Source organism: Thunnus thynnus, chromosome 8 (genome assembly GCF_963924715.1).
Source record: "Thunnus thynnus chromosome 8, fThuThy2.1, whole genome shotgun sequence".
Taxonomy (NCBI): domain Eukaryota; kingdom Metazoa; phylum Chordata; class Actinopteri; order Scombriformes; family Scombridae; genus Thunnus; species Thunnus thynnus.
In genome coordinates, this window is record NC_089524.1 from 12,689,208 (window position 1) to 12,710,077 (window position 20,870).

The window sequence follows — 20,870 nt, forward strand, 5'->3', positions numbered from 1 at the left end:
CAGTAAACAGCTTATGAGATTAAAATCACACAAATACGACCATTCAGATTCTGCTGTCTTAAAAAACAACTAGCGTGTAATCAAATAAGTTTTTTTTCAATCACTCTCTCATTCATTCAGTTTGTTACTGTGTGCAAACAACCTACGTTTATTTTAGGAGCCGTTGGGGTGGATGAGAGTGGAAGTTTCAGTTGTGATTTTGATTTGTGTTTAGGGTGTACAAAAAGATTTTTGAAAAGAAATCAGTTTTTCTGCTGTGTCATCTGGTAAAACATGTGTGCAAAAGTTTACACACATGACTACTTGATTGACTGACTCATTCCAGTGTTATGATATCAATATGTCCAGCTCATATGGATTTGTTGCACACCCAAACATCATTTTTCAGCATGCAACTCTGCTGTTTAGCAACACAGTATTCCCAAATTCTGAAACATTGCTGATGTTTTTATTGTTCTTATTCTTCCATAGAGCATCAACAACATTGGATCGAAACAAAAAATATGTTGGTGATCATCAGCATGCAACTGCAGAGGAGACATTTTGAAACCTTTCATTGGCCTTAAATTAGTTGGCTTGCTGACTTTTAACAGCTCAAACCAACTTTGTTCTCACAGTGTTGTATAAAACTCTGACCAATGCAAGGAAAAACTTCAAGAGATGCAAAGACAGGAAAGAGACTGAAGTCAAAGGACACAATATTTTTGGCCATGGGCGAATCTGCACTCTCAAACACCCAACAGACTCCCTGCATTCTCCATCCAACACAGCACATAACAAAGTCTTATGATGTCTTCCAAAACAACTCCTTGATATGTCCTCCCATTCAGACGCCTCAGCGCAGGAGGAAAAGCAACTGTTGCTTGTTTTGGTTTGTCTGCCGCCGTTCCCTCCAGTCCTGTTGTGATTTGTTTGGAATGCAGGCCGATACTGATTATAAACGTAAGAAGAAAAAAAAGTCAGGACTGACTTCCTCCCGGCAACCTTGACCGGCCATCTCTGCTCAGACGCATCCTGATTGGGTACATTTTGTATTCAGTCTTATCTAAAGAAAAAAATGGTAACAATGAAGCAAAATGTATCCTGATAAACTCACTGATGCTACTCTAAAACATCAGAGACGTGAGTAATTACACATCTAGACAGCTTAGTTACGAGAATGCTGAAAGAGGAAGTTTGGTATCAAGAGTCCCTGCTGACTGTTTCCCAACAACAGTGTTTCAGAACAATTGTGATTATACAGCAAATTATTATAATGTTACGCCAAGTGCATTACAGACATGGTAAATAATAATACCTAATAGTACCTAATAATCGATTTTTAAAAAAACATCTAGGGTCAAGTTTAAAAAGCATATAAATGTAAAAAAAACAGACAAAGGAATATACAGTAAAAGCAGGAGTAAAAATGTGTGTGAAAAAGCATAAAAAATCTTCTTCAGTCTTCACCTGGCCCCATTTAGAGCAATGCTCACTCGTTTCCATAATGCATTATTAGGGCCTCATAACAAATGTAAGACCTTATGTGTGATTGGCTATATTAATATAGTAATATTTTGCAGCATTTTATAGAACACATGTTGTTAACACAAGTGTAGTACAGTCAGTGAACATTAAATTCAAGGATTTTCAAGGTTTGTTCGTTTATTGAAACTCAATATTTGGCATATTTTGGGACAATTTATGACTGCTGTCTGAAAGAGACCTCTTGTTTTACTTTTTCTTGTCAGGAAGTCTTCTGCTGAAAATTATTTTAAGATTCTCAGTCAATGGATTTTCTTCAGAAGTACTACTTGTAAAATGAAGAGTTAGATGAGGAACGATGATACATTTTGTATTTGAATCTCTGTGAAATCCACACATTTATTTTCAAAGACTGCTAAAGGTATATTTCATTTTTATCAGCACACTTATTATGTGACTTTTTCTAGCATTGAACATTTCCGGTATTTTTGTCTTCACAATCGAAAAAAAAATGACCCCTTACTGGCAGGTTTACGTCACAATAACACAGACTGCTGACTATATCAGTTCTTAATTTTCAAGAAGTAACTGTGGTTGTTTCGCACTTTTTAGTGAGGACAGCTTAGTCAAACTAAGTCATTGCTGATCTTGCTTTTCCATTCGGGATGACAACATCTAGGATACAGCCTGATGTACAACACAGCTACAGCATAGTATGGAGATTCAGCAAAGCCCTGACTAGATCTTTGATAGTGTTGACTGAAGAGACTAATACTGATGTAAAGAAGTGTGTGTGTTGAAATAAAACTGTGAGAATTTCAGTAGGTCTGTAGTTTTGCAGAGGTTGCTTGGAAACAAGTTACAAACAGGAACATACTTTGACGTCTTTGGCATTAACAAAGAAGACAGCCTGCCGTGTAATATCCAGAAACTTCTTCATTTATCTGAACAACACATCAGCTGTGTGCATGAGTCACTTGATTGCATCCTCATCAGCAATTTTTGTTATATTATTATTGGTAAGAAACAACTTATCTCTAAAATTAAACTTTCATCTTCACCAGCAAAATATTTTAGCTGCTGAGTCTCTCTGACTTGTGTTTATGTGATCCTGTTAGTCTTGTATTGTGAGTGACAGCGTCTGAAACTCGATATGATGTTATTATGTCTTAAACTCTCTCAGCTTCAATGTGCTCTACAATCAATGAAGTTCAATAAAGATCCTGTCATTGGCCCACACAAGTGAGGTGAGTTAATATGTGCAAATGGGTTGGTTAGTGCCGCTAGCTCTGGTGCAGTGTGATTGGTTGTGATTGAGAGGGCGGGGTAAAAAGTGACCATATCAGGCCCTGAGTGTGTGTGTGTGTGTGTGTGTGTGTGTGTGTGTGTGTGTGTGTGTGTGTGTGTGTGTCTTTGGTGGTGTGATCAGCCAAGGCGTTCAGCAGCCAGTCAACAATGTCTAGACAACAATTCTGGTAGCTCATAATGACTCATACACACACACACACACACACACACACAGAGTTTATACAAGTTAAGTTTATTTATAAAGCTTAAAATCACTGTTGTCTCTGAGGGCTTACAGTGTATAACGTAACATCACCCTCTATCCTTAGATCCACAGTTTGGATAAGGAAAAACTCAGGAAGGCCAATAATGGAGGAATCCCTCATCCAGACATGACTATCTACAATTTTGTGATCCTGCATTTCTGTAATTTTGCTATCTGGTCTGTTCTGTGCACAGCTCTACACACAACATCTGTCTGTCCTGGAAGAGGGATCCCTCCTTAGTTGCTCTTGAGGTCTCAGAGGTTCCTTCCATATTTTCCCCATTAAAGCATTTTTTAAGGGGAGTTTTTCCTCATCCGCATTGAGGGTCTAAGCATAGTGGATGTTGTGTAGCTATACAGATTGTAAAGTCCCCTGAGGCAAATTTGTGATCTGTGATGTTGAGCTATACAAATAAAATTGACTTGACATACAATAGTTGCTGCACGTATTTTAATTTGATTTGATTTATTTAACATATCAATGCCATACACTGCAACAAATACATATTCATTTAAGATGTCGAGGATAACATTTATTTCCATTGTGGTCCTCTTTCAAGGGAGACGAAGATAGTAAGACAAGTCACAGATAACTAAAGTACCCTGTAACATCACATAGGCTACAATAAAAAACAATACATCCTTATAAATACCTTGTAAATACATGCATCATTAATAACATACCTACACACATTCCCACCTATTTACATCCATATATATATATATATATATATATATATATATACACACACATACACCCAGCTGCCACTTACTCAGGAACCCCCACACACCCAACAGTGTCCTCCGAGTGTACATAACTACATACATACCGTACATGCACACATACTTACACACATAGCCTGCATACAGTACATACACCCAAACACATTTCTAAGTTATTCTTTCATTTTTGGTGGAATAACATTCCCCACATGCACATTTAAATCTATGACAAGCCTGACTTGCTTTCATCTCTGCTTGAACTCTAACGCTGCCATGTACAAAAAGGTGTTTTTCCTAGAACAGGTTTTAAATCTACACTGCACAAAGCCTGTGGCCCTGCTTCTAACAGCTACTGTCTGCTGAGTAAAGATCTAGGTCACAGTATGTAATTTTACAGTGATACCTGTCTGATTTCAGGACAGGATTCTTGTGAGGAGGCTCTTGGTAAACAACGTCTTCAAAATTAAGATGTCACACAGCTCTTCTTCACTACTTTATTCACCAAACATTTGTGGCTGAAAACTCTGACCCCAGCACTGCCCTGCTATCCGCTTTACCCCCTTCCTCAAACAACTAACTTTATCATCTTTTATGTGAACGAATATCAGTTTTTCTGTTTTCCATTATCCATGAAATAACCCAATATGAAAATTCACGCTTGATAGCTTTTGAGGCACTATCTCATATCAACCAGGTTTGAGGTAGGAGTTAACATCTTTTACAGAATTGTCTGCAAGTTAAAGAAGCAACATTTTGTGAAATATGCTTGTTTGTTGTCCTACTCAGAGTCAGCATTGTTTTCATGTATGCGTCTCCATTACAGAAGTAGCGGACATGTGTGTTGAGCCTGGCTTAGATCAACGACTGGAAGCAGGGGGAAACAGTTAGCCAATGTGTGTCAAAAGTCATAGATGTCATAGATTCCTCATCTTTTTGTGTTTAACACAATGGTTATAAAAATAGAAAACAAAACATTATTAGTTTATGTTGGAAATATTTCTCAGCACTTCTCATAATTAAGCTGGCATTTTACACACTTGAATACAACCCAGATGACTAGAGAATCTATTGGTTGTAAAACAAAATGTCTTTTCTGCTTTGCCTAAGGACACTTTGGCAGGACATATATACTGTTGATGGAAATCAACAACCTTGACTATAGTCTTTATATTTCCTCAGGCAAGTTGTTCCCAAATATTTCTGTGGCACACTGGATACACACATACAAACATGTCTGTTTACAATTCGTGTCATGCAACCACCTTGTTCTGTAATTCATTGCTCCTCAGAAATGTAATTATTGATTTGGGGATGCACAGCCACGGCACTAGTTACAACATGTCCAAAATGTTCCATAAAGGAAAAGCTTTGTCTCTATTTAACTCGTGATTATGTTAACTCAATTTAGCACTGAACAAAAACTTCAGAAGAAAGATCACTAGTGGTCAAAGGCGGTTTTTGTCAAGTTGAGGTTTGTCTGCATGTCTGCAAGGGGGAGAAACAAACAGGATGTACAGATTTCTTGGGACACATTACTGACTAAATTATCCTTCAAACTTTCCCAGATGTGGTTGAAACAACCAAAGAGTGATAATAATTGCATGTGTAGATTTTTAAAAACATTGGCACACACATCATATTTGTTGTCTTTCTATTTGTCCTTTTGAATGTTCTCCTTTTTCTGAATGTGAAAACAGCAGGTTATGACTCTAGTTTTAGCTCAGATGCAATCTTTCACTTAATCAGGTCAGGAAAACAGATGTGCTAAAAGACCTGTTGTCTGTGTCCACCTTGAATCTGGGCCACAAAACACCCAGAGGCAAGACTGGAGGTATGCAGGTTACAATACAGGGAGAGTTTCATTCCAAAATAACACTTCAACCACCTGAAAAGTTGAATGTTCAAAGTGTTTTGTAAATGTGGTGGGTAACTGATCCCACTAACTAACACTTAAACTGACTAGATCTTCATCATTCTTCAACAGCTCAGAGATTATAATTACATGAATATATTAAATGACACCAAATTATCCTCATGCGGGAACAACAGTGACACAAGATGCACAAACAAACGATGCACGATTAATGTCCTTTCTTACAAGAATAGATACGTGGGCCCAGTTTTTTATTTTAAATTAGAACTGTTTAATTGGCCCGTTTACGTGGAGTTTGTGGGATACTTTTGTGGTTCACATTAATTCAACAAAATGTGAGCAGATAGAGAACCTTAGACTAGAAATGAGTCTAAAACTGAGGTCTATAAAACCATGTAGGACTCAGCCTCTTCTCTATTTAGTCTGTGTGTCTTGTTAGAACCTGACTGTTCTGATATGTATTTACAGAAGTAATTAATAGCAGAAATAAACAGCACTATTTAGATGAATATAACACTTAAGACATAATTCACACATCAAACCAGATGGGCAGGTTTGACAAAGGTAAAAACCAAAGTTACAAAACATCCAAAAGGTTAAATGACTCATTGCATCTAACTCGGAAAATTAATTAAATAGGATTGCGGGAAGATGTGGGATGTTGCAGAAGGCAAAGTCATGAAATGTCTTGTTCACTTCTGTCATAACTCATCACTGATCCCGCTGTGGAAATCTCCCATCATGAAAACACACAAGTTCACAATAAAGTCACTGCGGTGGAAACCAAGAAGACCGCAGGGTGTCAGAGACCTGGATGTTAGCTTTCACTTCTGTCACATGCATATAAAAATCCCTGGATTTGACTGTGTATTTAAAAACTACTTATACTTCATAGAGTGTATTAAAATGATGCTAAAATAACTCTGAAGGGTAAAACAATCCTTAAAAGACCAAAATAAAGATTTAAATGTTGCTTATGATTCTCTGTCTTTCCTTGCAATACTGATTGAGGGGTTTAACTTAACTTTTACTTTAATTTAAGGTTTGTTGAAAGGAGCCTGTCCACAAAGGCAGAAAAAAGGAAATTAAAGGTATAAAATGTAGAAATTTAAAGAACTCCTGTTCATATAAAGGGATGCGATCTTGTTTGGAATTTGTTTACCTCCAAAAAACAGCTCCACGATATTTTTCCAGCACAAATTCAGCTTTAATTCTGCTTTTTAGTTTTCGATCTTCTTTACTTTCTTTTTAAATGCCTGAAAACATGTCTGATGTTGGTATTAACTACATTTTGGCAGTTCTTTTATAATTCTTGTCAAATGACAATAATGTTTGTGGGACAAATGTCCCCACTTCAAGTCAGACCAGGAAGCTTTGTTACATGACATTCTCCTTCTCAACCCCCTCATTTCCTGTCATCTCTCTACTCTCTACAGAATGTCTGATACAGGTATGAAATGTGTGAAAATATGCATATGTAAATCACAAAACAATAGCTTTGTTTCTAGCTGGGAATATTCTGCACTTGGTTGCTGATTTTGAAACTATTAAGTATTGATAAAAGCAGATCTAACATATTATTGATAATGATAAAAGTGAATATTCCAGTTCCTTTTAGTCCTTTGACATTTGTAAGAGTGTAGTTTTCTTTTATATCAGGCTCTCTGTAATTTCTGTTGTTAGGAGACCTCAAAATCCAAATCAAGTCAGTGAAAAGAATTGAAAGACTCCAAGAGAAAGTGTACACAAAGATTAGTTGAACAAAATAACATTGACTACACCAAACCACTGCATATGGTCCTCTGTCTGACCTCTGAGTGGCCTGTTGTAGAAGAGGAATAATATTTTCTTTCTGGAATCAATTAGGTATATTTTTTTTATCATTTTTTATGAGCATTTCTTTGATTAATTGTTGAAAACAACTGCCAAAGGTATTCTGTTTACAATGATATAAAACAGAGATAAACAGCAAATCCTCATATTAAAACAGCTGGAATTACAGTATTTTGGGTATTTTAGCTTGATAAATTGTTTTTAAAAGGTTATTAAAATGGTTGCTGATAAATTACGTAACTAATCATTTAAGCACCGATTAGGACTGACAAAAGCTTTTCACTGATGGCCTTGTCTGGCTCAACACTGTACTGAAAATCTCTCCAGTGAAATTCTTTTACTTTATGACGGTGTGCTGAATAAACCCCAGAGAATTTCTTTATCTTGGCCTTCAGTCATGTTTATAGTTTTGTGTAACATTGTGTATAATTCACTGAGCTGCTTGTTTGTTCCTATGTGTTACGTGTTTACATGGTAAAAATAACTGGGATCCTTGTTGAATATTCATGTAAACAAAGTACAAACTGTACGAGAGGACACTAGATGAGATCCATATATCAGCTGAACTCAGTGTGACAGATAATTCAGGGGTGAGATGAAGCAATAATTTTTGACTCCTCCAGTTGTCTAAGGAGCATGAAAGGCACCCAGAAAAACTAGATTGTGCAAGTGCACAATATTAGAGCAGTCATGGACACAACTTCAGCCTGTAATTATTGTTTTGATCCACTAAGTGTAGCCTCTTTCTTCAGTGAACCCTGCCCTTGGCAATAATATAGTTTTGACTCACACTGTTGAACATGATGTACCAATTCACTGGCACGCAACACGCTGTGTGCAGCTTACATATCAGTGAAGATTTTAAGGAAACACTGACAACGGACATCCATTGAATCTTTTTTATTAGAAAAAACAATTACAAAACTTTGGCGAGATTGTGAATCAACAATTGCATTTGTATAAAAATACATTCGGTTTTTCAGTGCGTGCCACCAAAGTCGCACAGCTGACCCTGAAGACTTTTTTCATTACTCCTAACAGTTTTGTTTTTTTTTTGTTTGGAAGTTGAGGAGAAAACACAATCCCCGAGTCAGTTTTTGGAATGTTTTTTTGTCCATACATTTCAGTGGCATCTCCAGCTTAAGGCTCGACTTTAACGCTGAGCAGTGTGTTCTGGTTGAGCTTCACAAAGCACCCCGCAGCACCGAGGCATCTGGCTCCCATCAAAAGCTTCAGACCACATGGCTCAGAGGTCTCCGTCTCCTCCTCCTCCTTTTGTTTAGCAGCTGGGAGAGCTAATCTATGAGCCTCGTGAAGCTTTATACACCAACTGCTCATCCTATTTTATCACTGTGCTAAAATCAACAACCGCAGCTATCTGACACTTAAGTGCCTTAAGCTTTGCGTTAACACAAAACCAACGGAATTCATCCACATACAATCCAACCGATTTTGTTGTTTTCTTTCAGAATACAATCAACTCTATGAGAGAACGACTCCCTGAAACTCTCATGCAATCTTCAACGGCAGATAATTAAGGCATATGTACTTTTCCCTTTTACACATTGTTTACGAGCATGCATAAAATACATCTACATATCTGCTTGTTTGACTTGTCTGCTCCACCATCACACCTTCAGATACAGTATGTGCTTGAGTAACAGTAGAAATCATCATAGGCACACTTCTGTTCAGTCACACAATGCATTGATAGCAATGTTGGCTGTTAAAATCTACTGTGTTGCCTGGTAAGAGGGAGTTGGAAACAAAAATTGCACATATCTCTTTACGCCACTCAAAGATGACACTGTGGTCCTAAACATGTGTCAACTTATCAAGAGCGCTTCTTTTCAAAACATCTGAAAACACCAGGTGCAACTCCAACTCTCCACCTCACAAATATCAAGTGATCTCCCCCCCAATATGTCCCAAACTCCTTAAATCTCAAAATTCATTTCAGATGAGGGTAACGTTGATTGGGAGGTATTTGTAGCTCGCTTCGTCAGGAGCCAAAAATCACTTGGGGAGGACAGGAACTGATGTAGAGAAGCTGCTTTCCTCTTAGCAGAACAGGAAAGCGTCCACTTTACTTTATGGACCGGAAACAAGTGCGGGCTCCTCCACTGACATTCAGTTCCCGTGAGCTCCGTCTCCTCTCCTGACCTCTCCGTGGCGCTCCAGTCCCTCTCCACAACACTGGGTGGGACCAGGTGCCATTTACCAGAGAGAAGTAATCCAGGAGAAGACAAATCTCTTGATTCGTTTCATTAATTTAAGTTGCTCGACGCTCAGGCAGGGCTCATGGTTCAACACGTCATGCAGCGAGGTCTCATGTTTAAGGGCTGAGGGTTGGGGTCAATCTGTAGGCAGGAAATGGAAATAAAAGACACATAAGATTCAACACAACACAAAAAAAAATCTTTCATGTGTGCCAATCAAACTGAGTAAACAGTTGGTGTAGCTGAGTGTCGTATGATGACTCACCTCGCTGTACACCGGCGGAGGTCGGAAGCGAAATTCCTGGACAAAGGCCATGAGGGGGCGCTCCAAGATCCCACTCAGGTCTTCAGCCGGGTGCAGGACCACCGCGTTGTTGCACTGCTCAGCCTCCTCCTCAGTCACCACAGAGCTGTAATCTGGAGGAGCTGCAGGGAAAGAGGTTTAGATTAGTCCACTGGTCTGACTCAGAGCAGTACAGGTCCAAACACTAAGCTGCTGAGTCATCACTGCTGTTAAAACTCTTAAAAACCCCACATAACATTTACTGCCCTTTTCACCAACAAACGCTGATTTAATCCAACATGAATCTCAGCTGAATTGAAACCTTTGTTTGTTTATGCATGTTGGCATCGGAGCCAGTGGTACTTTGGCATTCAACTGTCATAAAAATAAATGAGGGAACAAGCCCACAAACTGACTGAGGTTAGAGAGTCTGTTTGGATGTAACGATGTAGCAATTTATCACTGACTGTCCAATGTTTAACCTGAACTGCCTCAGGAACCTGTTAATCAATTGTTTGGCCATTTTGCTGGTCCTATGAATCAAGTTCATTGGCAAGATTTAGGTCAAGATAGCAAACATCCCTGAACACTGGCCACAGATCTTAAAAATGGTGAAAAAGACATTAATGAGTATGTAGTGTTTTGCACCACAAACACCAAAAGTTAAAAAATATTCAACTGCTTGTCATTAACTGCAGTATTAAAAGGACACTTACGCTCAGGCTGCTCGGGGATGGCCATGCGCAGCCACTCCAGGTTGACGCTGTACTGGCTGCTGACGCTGGAGGTGCGGCTGCCGAATGGATGGAGAGGGATGGTGCCTATGACCAGTGGCAGCTCCAGACACAGCTTGGATGTCCCAGGAACATCGACACACACCTGGTGGCAGGAAACAGGAGAAACTTTTAGAGACATCTGTGCAAAGCGCAGATCCAAAAACAGCAAGAGCTTGCACGGAAAGAGGGAATCAGAATTGAGACTGAACTCACCTTGAGCATGTACTCCACTTTGATGATGCGGCACTGCAGGATCGAGGGACCTACGGGTGGGATCTTTATTGCGCGACCGTGCCAGGTCTCCCTGCGTCTGTGGCCGACAATGTCGCCGCACAGCGTGGCCACCACCGAGTGCTTCTGCTTCATGGTGCCGCGGGCGATGAACGTCTGTGTCTGAGTGATGTAGGCTTTGGGCACAATTGATCGGGAGGTAGAATTGTCAAATTCTGCAAAGACAGGTATCACCTCACCTGTGGAGAGAGAGAGCATGTTAGGAATTGCAGACGATTCTAAAGTGACCAACAAGATCTGTGTTTATAGAAGATGTTGTTTAAGGTGTTAAGACTCTCACCTGGTGTGTAGCCTTTGCGGTCAATTTTTGCAGTTACAGACACCTGTCCAAAGTTGCGGTACCACGCCCGTGCCATCTTATCTTTTGTTCCAGCCTGTGGCGCCTGGGAATGATGAAACCAAATGAGGAACTGCCACCCAGAAAATCATGGAGTGTGTGATGACAATTCATAAACTGTGAGGGCTGAAATGCTCACCAGGAAGGCTGGTGTGTTGATGTCAATGGGCTCGATGACTGTAAACTCCTTTTTGATCTTCTTCACGGTGGCCCAAGGCCTGTGTAGCTTAACTTTGACCCAGTAGCGGATGCTGCCATGTTTCCCCTCAAAGGAGGTGACCAGCGTCTCCTCTGGCAGCTGGAAGCTGAATGGAAATTCATGTCTGCCGGCAGGAAGGACGGTCACCTCGCCATTATCTGAGGGAGGGAGGAAGAAAAAGGAAAACAAATTTAAGTTATGTTAATTCACTTGTTGTTTTGGTTCAGTTTTTATCCATTTTGATTTTCAAAGTGTGTCAAGGCATTTAGCTGAGATTCAGTGGGTGTAACTTTATTTCCCAGATGATCAGTTTCTTCCTGTTGATGTGATGATGAGGTGATCATCGGGAACATGTGCATTAATTTATCTCTAAGGTAATTCATTAACCACAAGAACGAATGCCAGCCAAAAGGCTTCTTCTGAAAAAGGGAAGGAAGTGCTGATGTGACTGTGCTGAACAATCACAACTGGTGCAAACTTTAAAAAAAAAACAGCAGTATTCTTTAAAAATCCACAATAATAAAGTTAACTAGACTAGAGAGTGAGAGCAGAACTTTTTAAGCATGACTGCTGCTGAAATAGAAATCTCTCTGTCTTTCTCTGCAATCACATGGCCTGTGCTTGCTCAGAGGGGCGGTTCCTGCTCCATTGTGCTGACTGAGAGCATGTTTTCCTCAAGCTGCATTATACAGCCCGTCTCAACTGCTCTGTGTTTTTTTTTTTTTTTTCACTCTCTTTCTGCACAGGTCCAGGAACACGTGTTTGCGTTTAACAGACTCGATGTGTTTTGTGTGCCTTTGTTGGCTGGAAGCTCGTATTTGATTTCCATAACAATACTGTCAGTGTCAAATCCTCTTAACGGGTCAAGTGGGTTGTAATGAGCGTATATTTTCATGCACACCTGCAAAAAACTTAACATGAGCCAACAAACTCTTAAATGTTATATAATGTGTTTTTATATTGCCGCTTCATAAAAAGACCAAGTCAAGCGGAGAAACTGAACACTGCAGAAAAACAACATAAAAATCGACGAAGCCCTGGCTGCGAATTTCCTGTCTGCACTTTAAACAAACATCTCTGTGCCCTAATGAATGAAGACAGAAACCTGAGGGACTCGAGGAGGAAAACAACCCAGGACATTCTCGAACAAGGAAAAGTCCGATGCCAGCACAGTTTCTTTCAACAGATGTTTTCTCGATGAGAAATTAGTATTTAGACAGCTGCTGCAGCATGTATCGCTCTCTTCGTATACGGTGGCTGGTTTCATCCTTGTATAATCGATAAGAGCAACAACAAAACTTTTCAGATGGCAAATAACTTACAGTTCCATGAAAATACGTTAGTCAATGAATGGCTGTATATTTGAATCGTTTTATGCACTTTGTGAAGTTGTGAGATGTTCAGTTTTACTTCAAGGAAGTACCCAACAACAACAAAGAAAACATCTCTTGAAAAGCACCTTATGAAATCACCGTAATTCCAGTTTGACTTTTGTTTCGTTCACTGAGTATTATCAGGAGAGAAATCACGCTTGGATTGTCCAGTCAGCTTTACATCTACAGTAGTTTACGGTGTGGGGAAAACAACAAACCACTTACTGAAAGAAGTGAGAGTTAATTTTGACTTTACTGGACATTTACACAACCAGAGTTTAGACTAGTTCTTATCAAACATTTAACTCTCACACTGTGTACTCTCATACCATTCCCCGTTTAGAGACAAACAACTGGCCCACTATCACCAGACAAATGCACCACTTTCACTATTGTTTCATTAGCTTGGCATTTGCTCAATGAGAAGAAGACTTATTTTCTAGTTTACAGCAGAGTTATTGTATTTTTCATTAGTTTTTAATGTTTGTTCTCAATTCAATTTAGTTTCAGTTAGTTTGCAGAGTGGTTTTGCTCGTTTCAGTTTAGTTTTAACAGTTCAAATATATTTAGCTTAGTTTTTATTAGTTTTAGTTTTTTAATGTAATATGGGAGGGTACTTGTCAGGGGAGAGATTGAATAAGTCCAGAATAGGTATCACAATACAAACACATGAAGGCAGGTGACTGTCAGTCATATAGACATCCCAGTCTCAATAAACATGCACCAATGCCTTTTCAAGCTTGTTTTGTTGAAAAAAAATTGACCAAATTGACAAAGACTAAAACTAAAAACATTTTCTGTATATTATTATTATATTTTAGATGGTTGTGTCAGCACACAATATTGTTTCAGTTAGTTTTCAACTTTTCTAAAGTCAAGTTCTGATGTTTATTTCAGCTAACTAAAGTTTAAGTTTTTAGTTTAGTTTTAGATAACTATAATAAGCTTGGTTTACAGACGGGATGCACCCTCTGTGGTCTCCCCCATCACCGTGCCTGCAGAGCTGACTGACCTGCCTGCAGCAACACCTCTCTCCGGTTCAGGTACTCCACTTCGTCGCTGTAGTTCTGGGTGTATGCGGTGCTGGAGCCGGCGGACCGGGACTCGGTCCAGTGTACTTTGGCGAAGCCCTCGGCGTGGAGCTTCAGGGAGTCCACCTTGCTCTCCCCGGAAAGCTCCAGCACCACCCGGCCGGACACGACGTCCCCGCTGCTGAACACAGGAGGACAGTCCACCTCCGGGGAGTCAAAGACGATGTCAAACTTGTTCACTTTGTCGAAAATCATTTTTTGCAAGTTGTGCAAGTCCTCTCAAAACGCAAAAAAGTGAGTATTTCCTTTCTCTGCAAAGTGTTAAAATGTGCTGAAGTGGATCTTCAGGTTGCGGCTCTCTTTCTTCCGCTAGTTTAAAGCTCAAACTGTTGATCAGTTTGAGAGGGCAGCCCTATTTGCAGACTTAGACGGTGGGCGGTTCTCTCTGAATTTATTATGTAAGGCGTCAGGAGAGAGTTGTGGGCTGGGCGGCGGGTGCGTTCAGGCACTCCTCCTTGGCACGGACATTCCAGAACTATAGTTGTAAATACGACCTGTGGCTGAATTTGACTGCTTTATTCGGTCAAGATTACTAATAAAATGTATCGTGGAGGTTTCAAACGATGAGTAAAAGAGGGTTTGGAGTTTGAAGGTTTACAACAAAAAAGTGCAGCAGCTGTCTCCAATAATAAACACACTTTCACACACACATCAAAACTTTGATTTCAACTGTGAAATTGGAAAATCAGAAAACTCACATCTCACAGTTTGAGACCATTGTTGTCAGGTTTTAGAGAGTTATTGTTTTGTTTTACACATCATTATGCAAAGAGGATTTTTTTTGCTTTCATTCATTTCTTTATCAACCTTCAGTTATCACCGCTTTTTCTGCACATTTACAGGTTGTCATCTTGTTATAAGAGAAGACTACAGCTCCAACAATCAAACATGTCTGGGCAAAGACCAGAATCACCCTGTGATGTCAGTCTTTACAAGAAATGAAAGCCACAGAGAAAACAAAACTAAAAGCACCTACATTTTCTGTCACAAAACTGTCACAACTTTCAGGATAGCAAACTCACATGAGTGTCACATACTGACTATTTGGATATCATGTACAATTCCCACTTCTTCAATCCTGTTTACCACTTTGGTGGGTTAGTTGTGTGCGGCTCTTTTCGTAACACCCATATTTCCAGACCGAACCTGAAGGCAACATAATAAACATGCAGACTGGGTGTGGAGGCAGCAGAGAGGAAAACAGGGCCTGGTGATGATTGATGGTTACAGGTTCTTAGAAGAAAACAGGCTTACTGAGCATGCCCCCGAACAGCTCAGAGGAAAATAGTTTCACTCTGGACCAAAGCTGTTTACTCCACTTCTTCTATGTCACTTTGAACATACTGTTACCCTGCCAGGCCACTACGCACATGGAAAACACACAGCTTCGCACAAACGCATGCAACTTATGCTCTTGCTGTAGTTGTCTGAGAAACAAGTACTGTAACTTTATTGTCAGTTGCTAAACAGATACTTCACTTATATCAAAGGAAAACTACAAGTCTATGCATAAAGAAAACTGCAGAGACTGTCACTCAAATGAATCATGGCATCCATGCTGCCTTCTCTGAACACTTCAAATGCACTTACATTTGCAAACAAAGCCAGTTCTAATCAGAATCAATTTGTCTTCCAAACTCCTTGGCAATCAAACTAATCAAGCACTGCCTCGTTTCTTTATTAATTTCAAAATCCTACGGACAAAGATCAAGTTTGATCTGAGAAAAACAAAGTTGTTTACTGCTTTGTTCCCTGAGAGAGAGACCTAGCTCTCCAGTGCCACCATCTGACGATCTGGAGACAGCTGCATGACTACCCAGGATGCTTTTACATAGTTTGCATTCTGCTAGAGATGTGTGTGAATCCAGGGAAAACTTTTGGTAGATGATGCTTGCTCACTGAATGTGAAAAAAGCACAATGCAGCACCTCAGTTGAGGAATATGTCATTTTACTCCCTACAGGTTAGAAAAATGGCACAAAGTAAAAGGAGGTTTAACTACATTTTACTTCCAGTATAAATTATTTTGTGAAAAGTCCTTACTAGCAACAAAATAATGTCATATTTGAGAGCTCAGTGGTCCAGTTTGCATCAATTTGGAAGTTTCTGCTTTATAAACATGCAGGAGTCTTGGCCAGAGGGTAAAATAAAGCTCTACACGCCACCTGCCGGTGACCAGGAGCAACAGCTCGGCTCAGTCAGGGCTTCCTGCCTCAGTCCTGATAAGACGAACATGTGGACGTCTGCACAGAACGATCGGCCTGATAAACGTTCCTATTGTGCAGATGACTCTGTGCGATCAGTCTAATCGTGGCTGAAAACGCTTTTACCACTGCTGCAGACTAAAGTAAACACATTTATCCTTCAAGCATTTCTCTTTGTTTACTCTGAGCTGCTGAGTACACAACATTGTAAAACAAATGTTAACAGAAGCCCTTTCTACTTTAGAGCAAAGAAGTATTTTTTAAAAAGTGTCATTTTTGGCGTGTGCAAGAAAAACAAGTTTTTATAAAAGGGTTACAACAACTCCTAAAAGTGGAGCAACTCCTAAACACATCAAAATTCTCCACTCAAGACTCCAAGATCAATTTCTGCCTTCAAAAAAATGTCAAGTGATTCACAGAAAAATTTGTTTTTGAAGAACAAATAATAGATAAACGAGTTGAAATTGACAACATCACACAGTTTTGTCGAATGAATGGAAAGCAGCAGCTGGCTGTGTGGTGGAGGAGGGCGGGGCAGAGGGGGCCACGTGTTGTTTTCCTTGTCGTCATGGCGACACGGGTTGCATTTTTTAAACTTCCCCCACCCCTTCCTTCCTCCTTGCCTTCTCCTCTCTCTTTCACTTTCTCCACGTGTCTTGCTGTTCTTGTCAAAAAAAAAAAAAAAAAAACAGAACTTGACACAACGTCCTTATTTCTACTTTTGAACGTTTGTATTTACAGCAGTCGAACAACTTACTGAATGTAGGTCAATAAGACAGATTCTGTCCCCAACAGGTTTTTGGGGAGCATGTGAGAAGCTTTGCAAAAACAATTAACGCTGTTATTTCCTGATCTCTAGATTGCAGATTCTGCAGATAACACTGGTCTGTACAGAAAGTGGGGCTGATACATTTAACAGGTCAGCCCACCCATGTGCCGACAGCAGCTCAGCTTCTCATTGTTCTCACTGTTCACAGTCTAGAAAACAAAATTACATAATTTCACAACAGAGTAAGGCACATGTGTATGTTGGTCGTATGGATTTAGCAGGTGACGGAAGAAGAAGCACAAAAACTACTGGTGTTTTATAACCTCCATGTATGTAAAATCTGTAACATGGTTCTACTTTTTCACACCAATGTAAGCATATTTTTGTAGCATTCGTTTGGTTTTTTCATGTGTGTGTCATTTTTTTTACCCACTACATTTTGCTCTATTTTTGACGATCGTTGAAACAATAGTTCATCAGAATAATAGTTTGCAGAGTTGTGGCCATTTTCGGTGAAGATATGGAATTCTTTGGAAAATCTCTCTAATTAAAGCGCAGAGAGGCGACCCAGTTGTGATGCGTTATATCAAGAACATTACCGATGCAACACACCTGGACTAATCCGGGTCTCTCCAGATGGAGCGCTCCCTCTCTTCTGTTTAGGAAACAATTTGGATGTCACACTACATTTTTATTTTAGTTTTGTTTTGATTTCCAGTCGCTTCCAGTTAACCAGAGGCGCCAGATGGTTAGTTACACAGAACCATCTGAGAAGTCGTCCCTGGAAACTGTTTGGAAAAGGGCAGGCACTTTCAAAAAGTACTCGGCAGATGATTGAATGAATCATCTGGCTATCACTGTCTTACCTTGTGAGACAGCTGGATTAGCGAGATCACACAAGAATCCTCCTAAGACATGATTGATCCAAACCACCACTGGTTCGGACACAAGTGCATAACTTGAAGCCTGACAAGATGGATTCTCGTGTGATCTTGCAAATCCAGTTGCCTCGCAGGGTAAACTTCCACCGCTGTCATCATAAAATTGATCATAATATTTACAATTTGTTTATTGAATTGTAACGTCTCAAGTTAAAATACCAAAAACATTTTGCTTTTCATATCATTGTAATATAAATGATTTATTTGTTTGCAGCTGGTCTCACTAAGTTAGTACTTTAACAACATAAATTTTGGCTCTGGTACCTGGAAAATGACATTTTAAATATATTATACAGCATCTCAGTTAATGGGTGATGTGTTACACGTAGCCTCAGGTTATGATAAAGGCTGAAATGTAAGCTGGATATTAACGTACAAAACCTGCCTAGTGCACCTTTAACCACAGTGTATACATGATGCAGTTGCTGCAGATCTCATCAGCAAATGACTTGGAAATGAGACGCTAGATTCAACTACTTTGCAACTTGTTTGGGTTTTATGGCTGAATACTGTTTGCCAAAGCACCAAAAACACTTACTTCTGTTTTTATCTGAGAACCATCTGCATTTGGCGTACAATCCTATTTACCTGTCCAAGCAGAATGGGGAGTCAAACCAAATAAACTGTTTACAGAGAAGCTAATGAAACATTAACTGCTGTCTACAGTTTATTTACTCAGCTACTATGGTCTATATTCTCTCACTGCCTGGTGCCTTCCACACCGGGGGAATTTCACACTTACGTCCAGTGCAACACAGCACTCAGTAAACCAGTTGTGTTTATTTGGACTCGGGACGGATGGATTTGTGTTTAATGTTAAGATTATGTTATCTGGCAGATGTGTCTGAACAGCACAATGTCAACCTCTCTCCCGGGTTTCCATGCAACACAGCTGGCACAAGTGGCTTCATTTTGCAAACTGCAGCGACTACAAGACACAGCAGCTACCAGCTGGCACATGACAGCTCACATCAGCAGTTTTACACAACATTATTCAGAACAGAGAGAGACCTTTTTCATCTACCAGCTGCAATATAGGCTGAAATGCAGTTAATATGTATAGCTACAAACTGTGGATTATGTCTTAAAAGAATATTATACTGATACAGTAGGGGACAAAAGGAAAGTACTACAAGGTCAGCACAAATCATACTAATGCCCCCCCTTTAAATTAAGTTGCTCTTTATACTACAGGCGTTGCTGGAGTTTTGACTTCTTCAGACTCTTTTCTTTCTCCATGCACCTTGAAAGTAGCTTAAATTGTGCCAGAAATCCCATTCGCATCCCATAATCCCATACTTTATTTCTGGTCACCTTTGGACTACCATAATTCCAGTCAGTGCATCACAACTGAACTTGTTGACCGGGCACATTTGGCTCTCTGCCCTGAATAAGTACTAAAATGCATTTATTTTTGCTAAATTATAACTGGGTCAATGTTGAAAAATTAACTTCTGCAAAACATTATGAGGACATGTTATGATCCAGGATCAAAACAAAACCTTGAAAACAAAGCAACGTGATGGGTTTTTCTTGTAGTCATTCCCCAGCCAGTCAATAAGCCAGTTAATAAACACAGTATAACTGTACCTGAATATTAACCAGCCAGGACGACTAAACCATCTGCAGCTTTTAATACTGACCTCGGATCAGATGCTGTCTCTTCCTGAAGTAAGTGATCTTGGATGTGTAGTCATTATAGACTGAGTTCATGCCGCGGTTCTCCAGCCAGTGTGCCGTGGCTACACCTCTTCCCTGCACCTTCATGGAGTGCACTCTGGTGTCTCTCCGCAGCTCCAGGACCACCTGGCCGGACACCACCTCTCCCCCAGTGAACGCTGCGTCAGCTGGGCCATCCAGCTCCAGCTTGAAAGACTTTATGGAGCTCAACGTCATTTCTATGTGTGATGACAAAAATACAATGCATGAAAAGATGAAATCTGACAAAGCAGATGGATTACTGTGTCAGAAGTGTGTGTAAAATGCATTTTCTGAAACATTTTCAGGCGCTGAAAAAAAAAAAAATACTGCAAATAGCCAGAGCCAACCCAAGGCCATTTAGGCTCCTGCACACATGTTGGGGCCCCACATACAAATTATACACAGGAACCTTAATACATTTTTAAAATAATATGATGCAATGCTTTTGAACCACTTTTAAATGTACACTTTCCAATACCAGGAAACTGCACTTAAATTATGCTATTTTCTTTCAGGGATGTTATTTTTTGGGTGGGGTTGGGTGTTACTACTTAAAGCCCCAGAAATGCCAGGACCACCCCTGCAGATATAGCCACTGTTAGTGCAGCCTGTTTTGTTGTTGTTGTTGTTTTTACACACATGTTTCAGAATGGTTTAATAACATTTAACACAAATAACACAAATTATATCATTATTATAGTTTAATGATTCTTTAATACAAATTTGGTATGAGTGGTAATATAAAAGAGAAAATAACTGAAATAGTACTTTCAAAAACATTGTGTAAATAAAACTGTAATAACAACTTACTGTTATGATTCCTCCGCCGGGACAAATAGTTCTGCTACAGCAATGCACGGAGCTTATTTTCAGTAACTCTATTAATATTTATATTTTCCGTTATGTGGCCGATGTGTGTTTAGGCGTCAGTGACATTTATAAACTGCTGAGAGCAGCTCTCAGCCAATCAGGAATGAGAAACGGGCCTACGTTTCATAAAAACGGCTGTGAACGTTGCTTATGTTAAAAAAAAAAAAAAAAGTCTCCAACTCACCGGCGAGACAGGAGCAACGTTGTGGTCTTCTTCTCAAAGGCGAGGGTGTCAGCAAGTGAAGCCAAACTGTGTGTTCACGCTGACTGGACGTTCAATGGAAGCCCGGCCTTTATAAACGGTGGCAGCTCACTGTTTTACACCAATGACAATGAGCACATGTGAGTCACGCCCGCCCACTTTAACACGGA

The 20,870-nt window shown here is 39.8% G+C and overlaps 1 protein-coding gene across 2 annotated transcripts; it reads right to left on the reverse strand.

Moving 5' to 3' along the window:
- Positions 1-8,330: 8,330 nt before the first annotated feature.
- On the reverse strand, positions 8,331-20,832 carry arrdc2 (arrestin domain containing 2). 2 transcript variants are annotated; one of them, XM_067596577.1, is made up of 8 exons: positions 20,683-20,832; positions 19,571-19,825; positions 11,491-11,708; positions 11,295-11,397; positions 10,937-11,193; positions 10,664-10,826; positions 9,930-10,090; positions 8,331-9,805 (listed from the first exon to the last, which is right to left on the reverse strand). In XM_067596577.1, the coding sequence occupies exons 2-8, from the start codon at positions 19,821-19,823 to the stop codon at positions 9,752-9,754; spliced, it is 1,209 nt and encodes a 402-aa protein (XP_067452678.1). In that variant the 5' UTR covers positions 19,824-19,825; positions 20,683-20,832; the 3' UTR covers positions 8,331-9,751. The 2 variants fall into 2 exon arrangements, with proteins under 2 accessions (XP_067452678.1, XP_067452677.1); XM_067596576.1 differs by lacking the exons at positions 19,571-19,825; positions 20,683-20,832 and adding an exon at positions 13,936-14,380.
- Between the last annotated feature and the right edge of the window lie 38 nt (positions 20,833-20,870).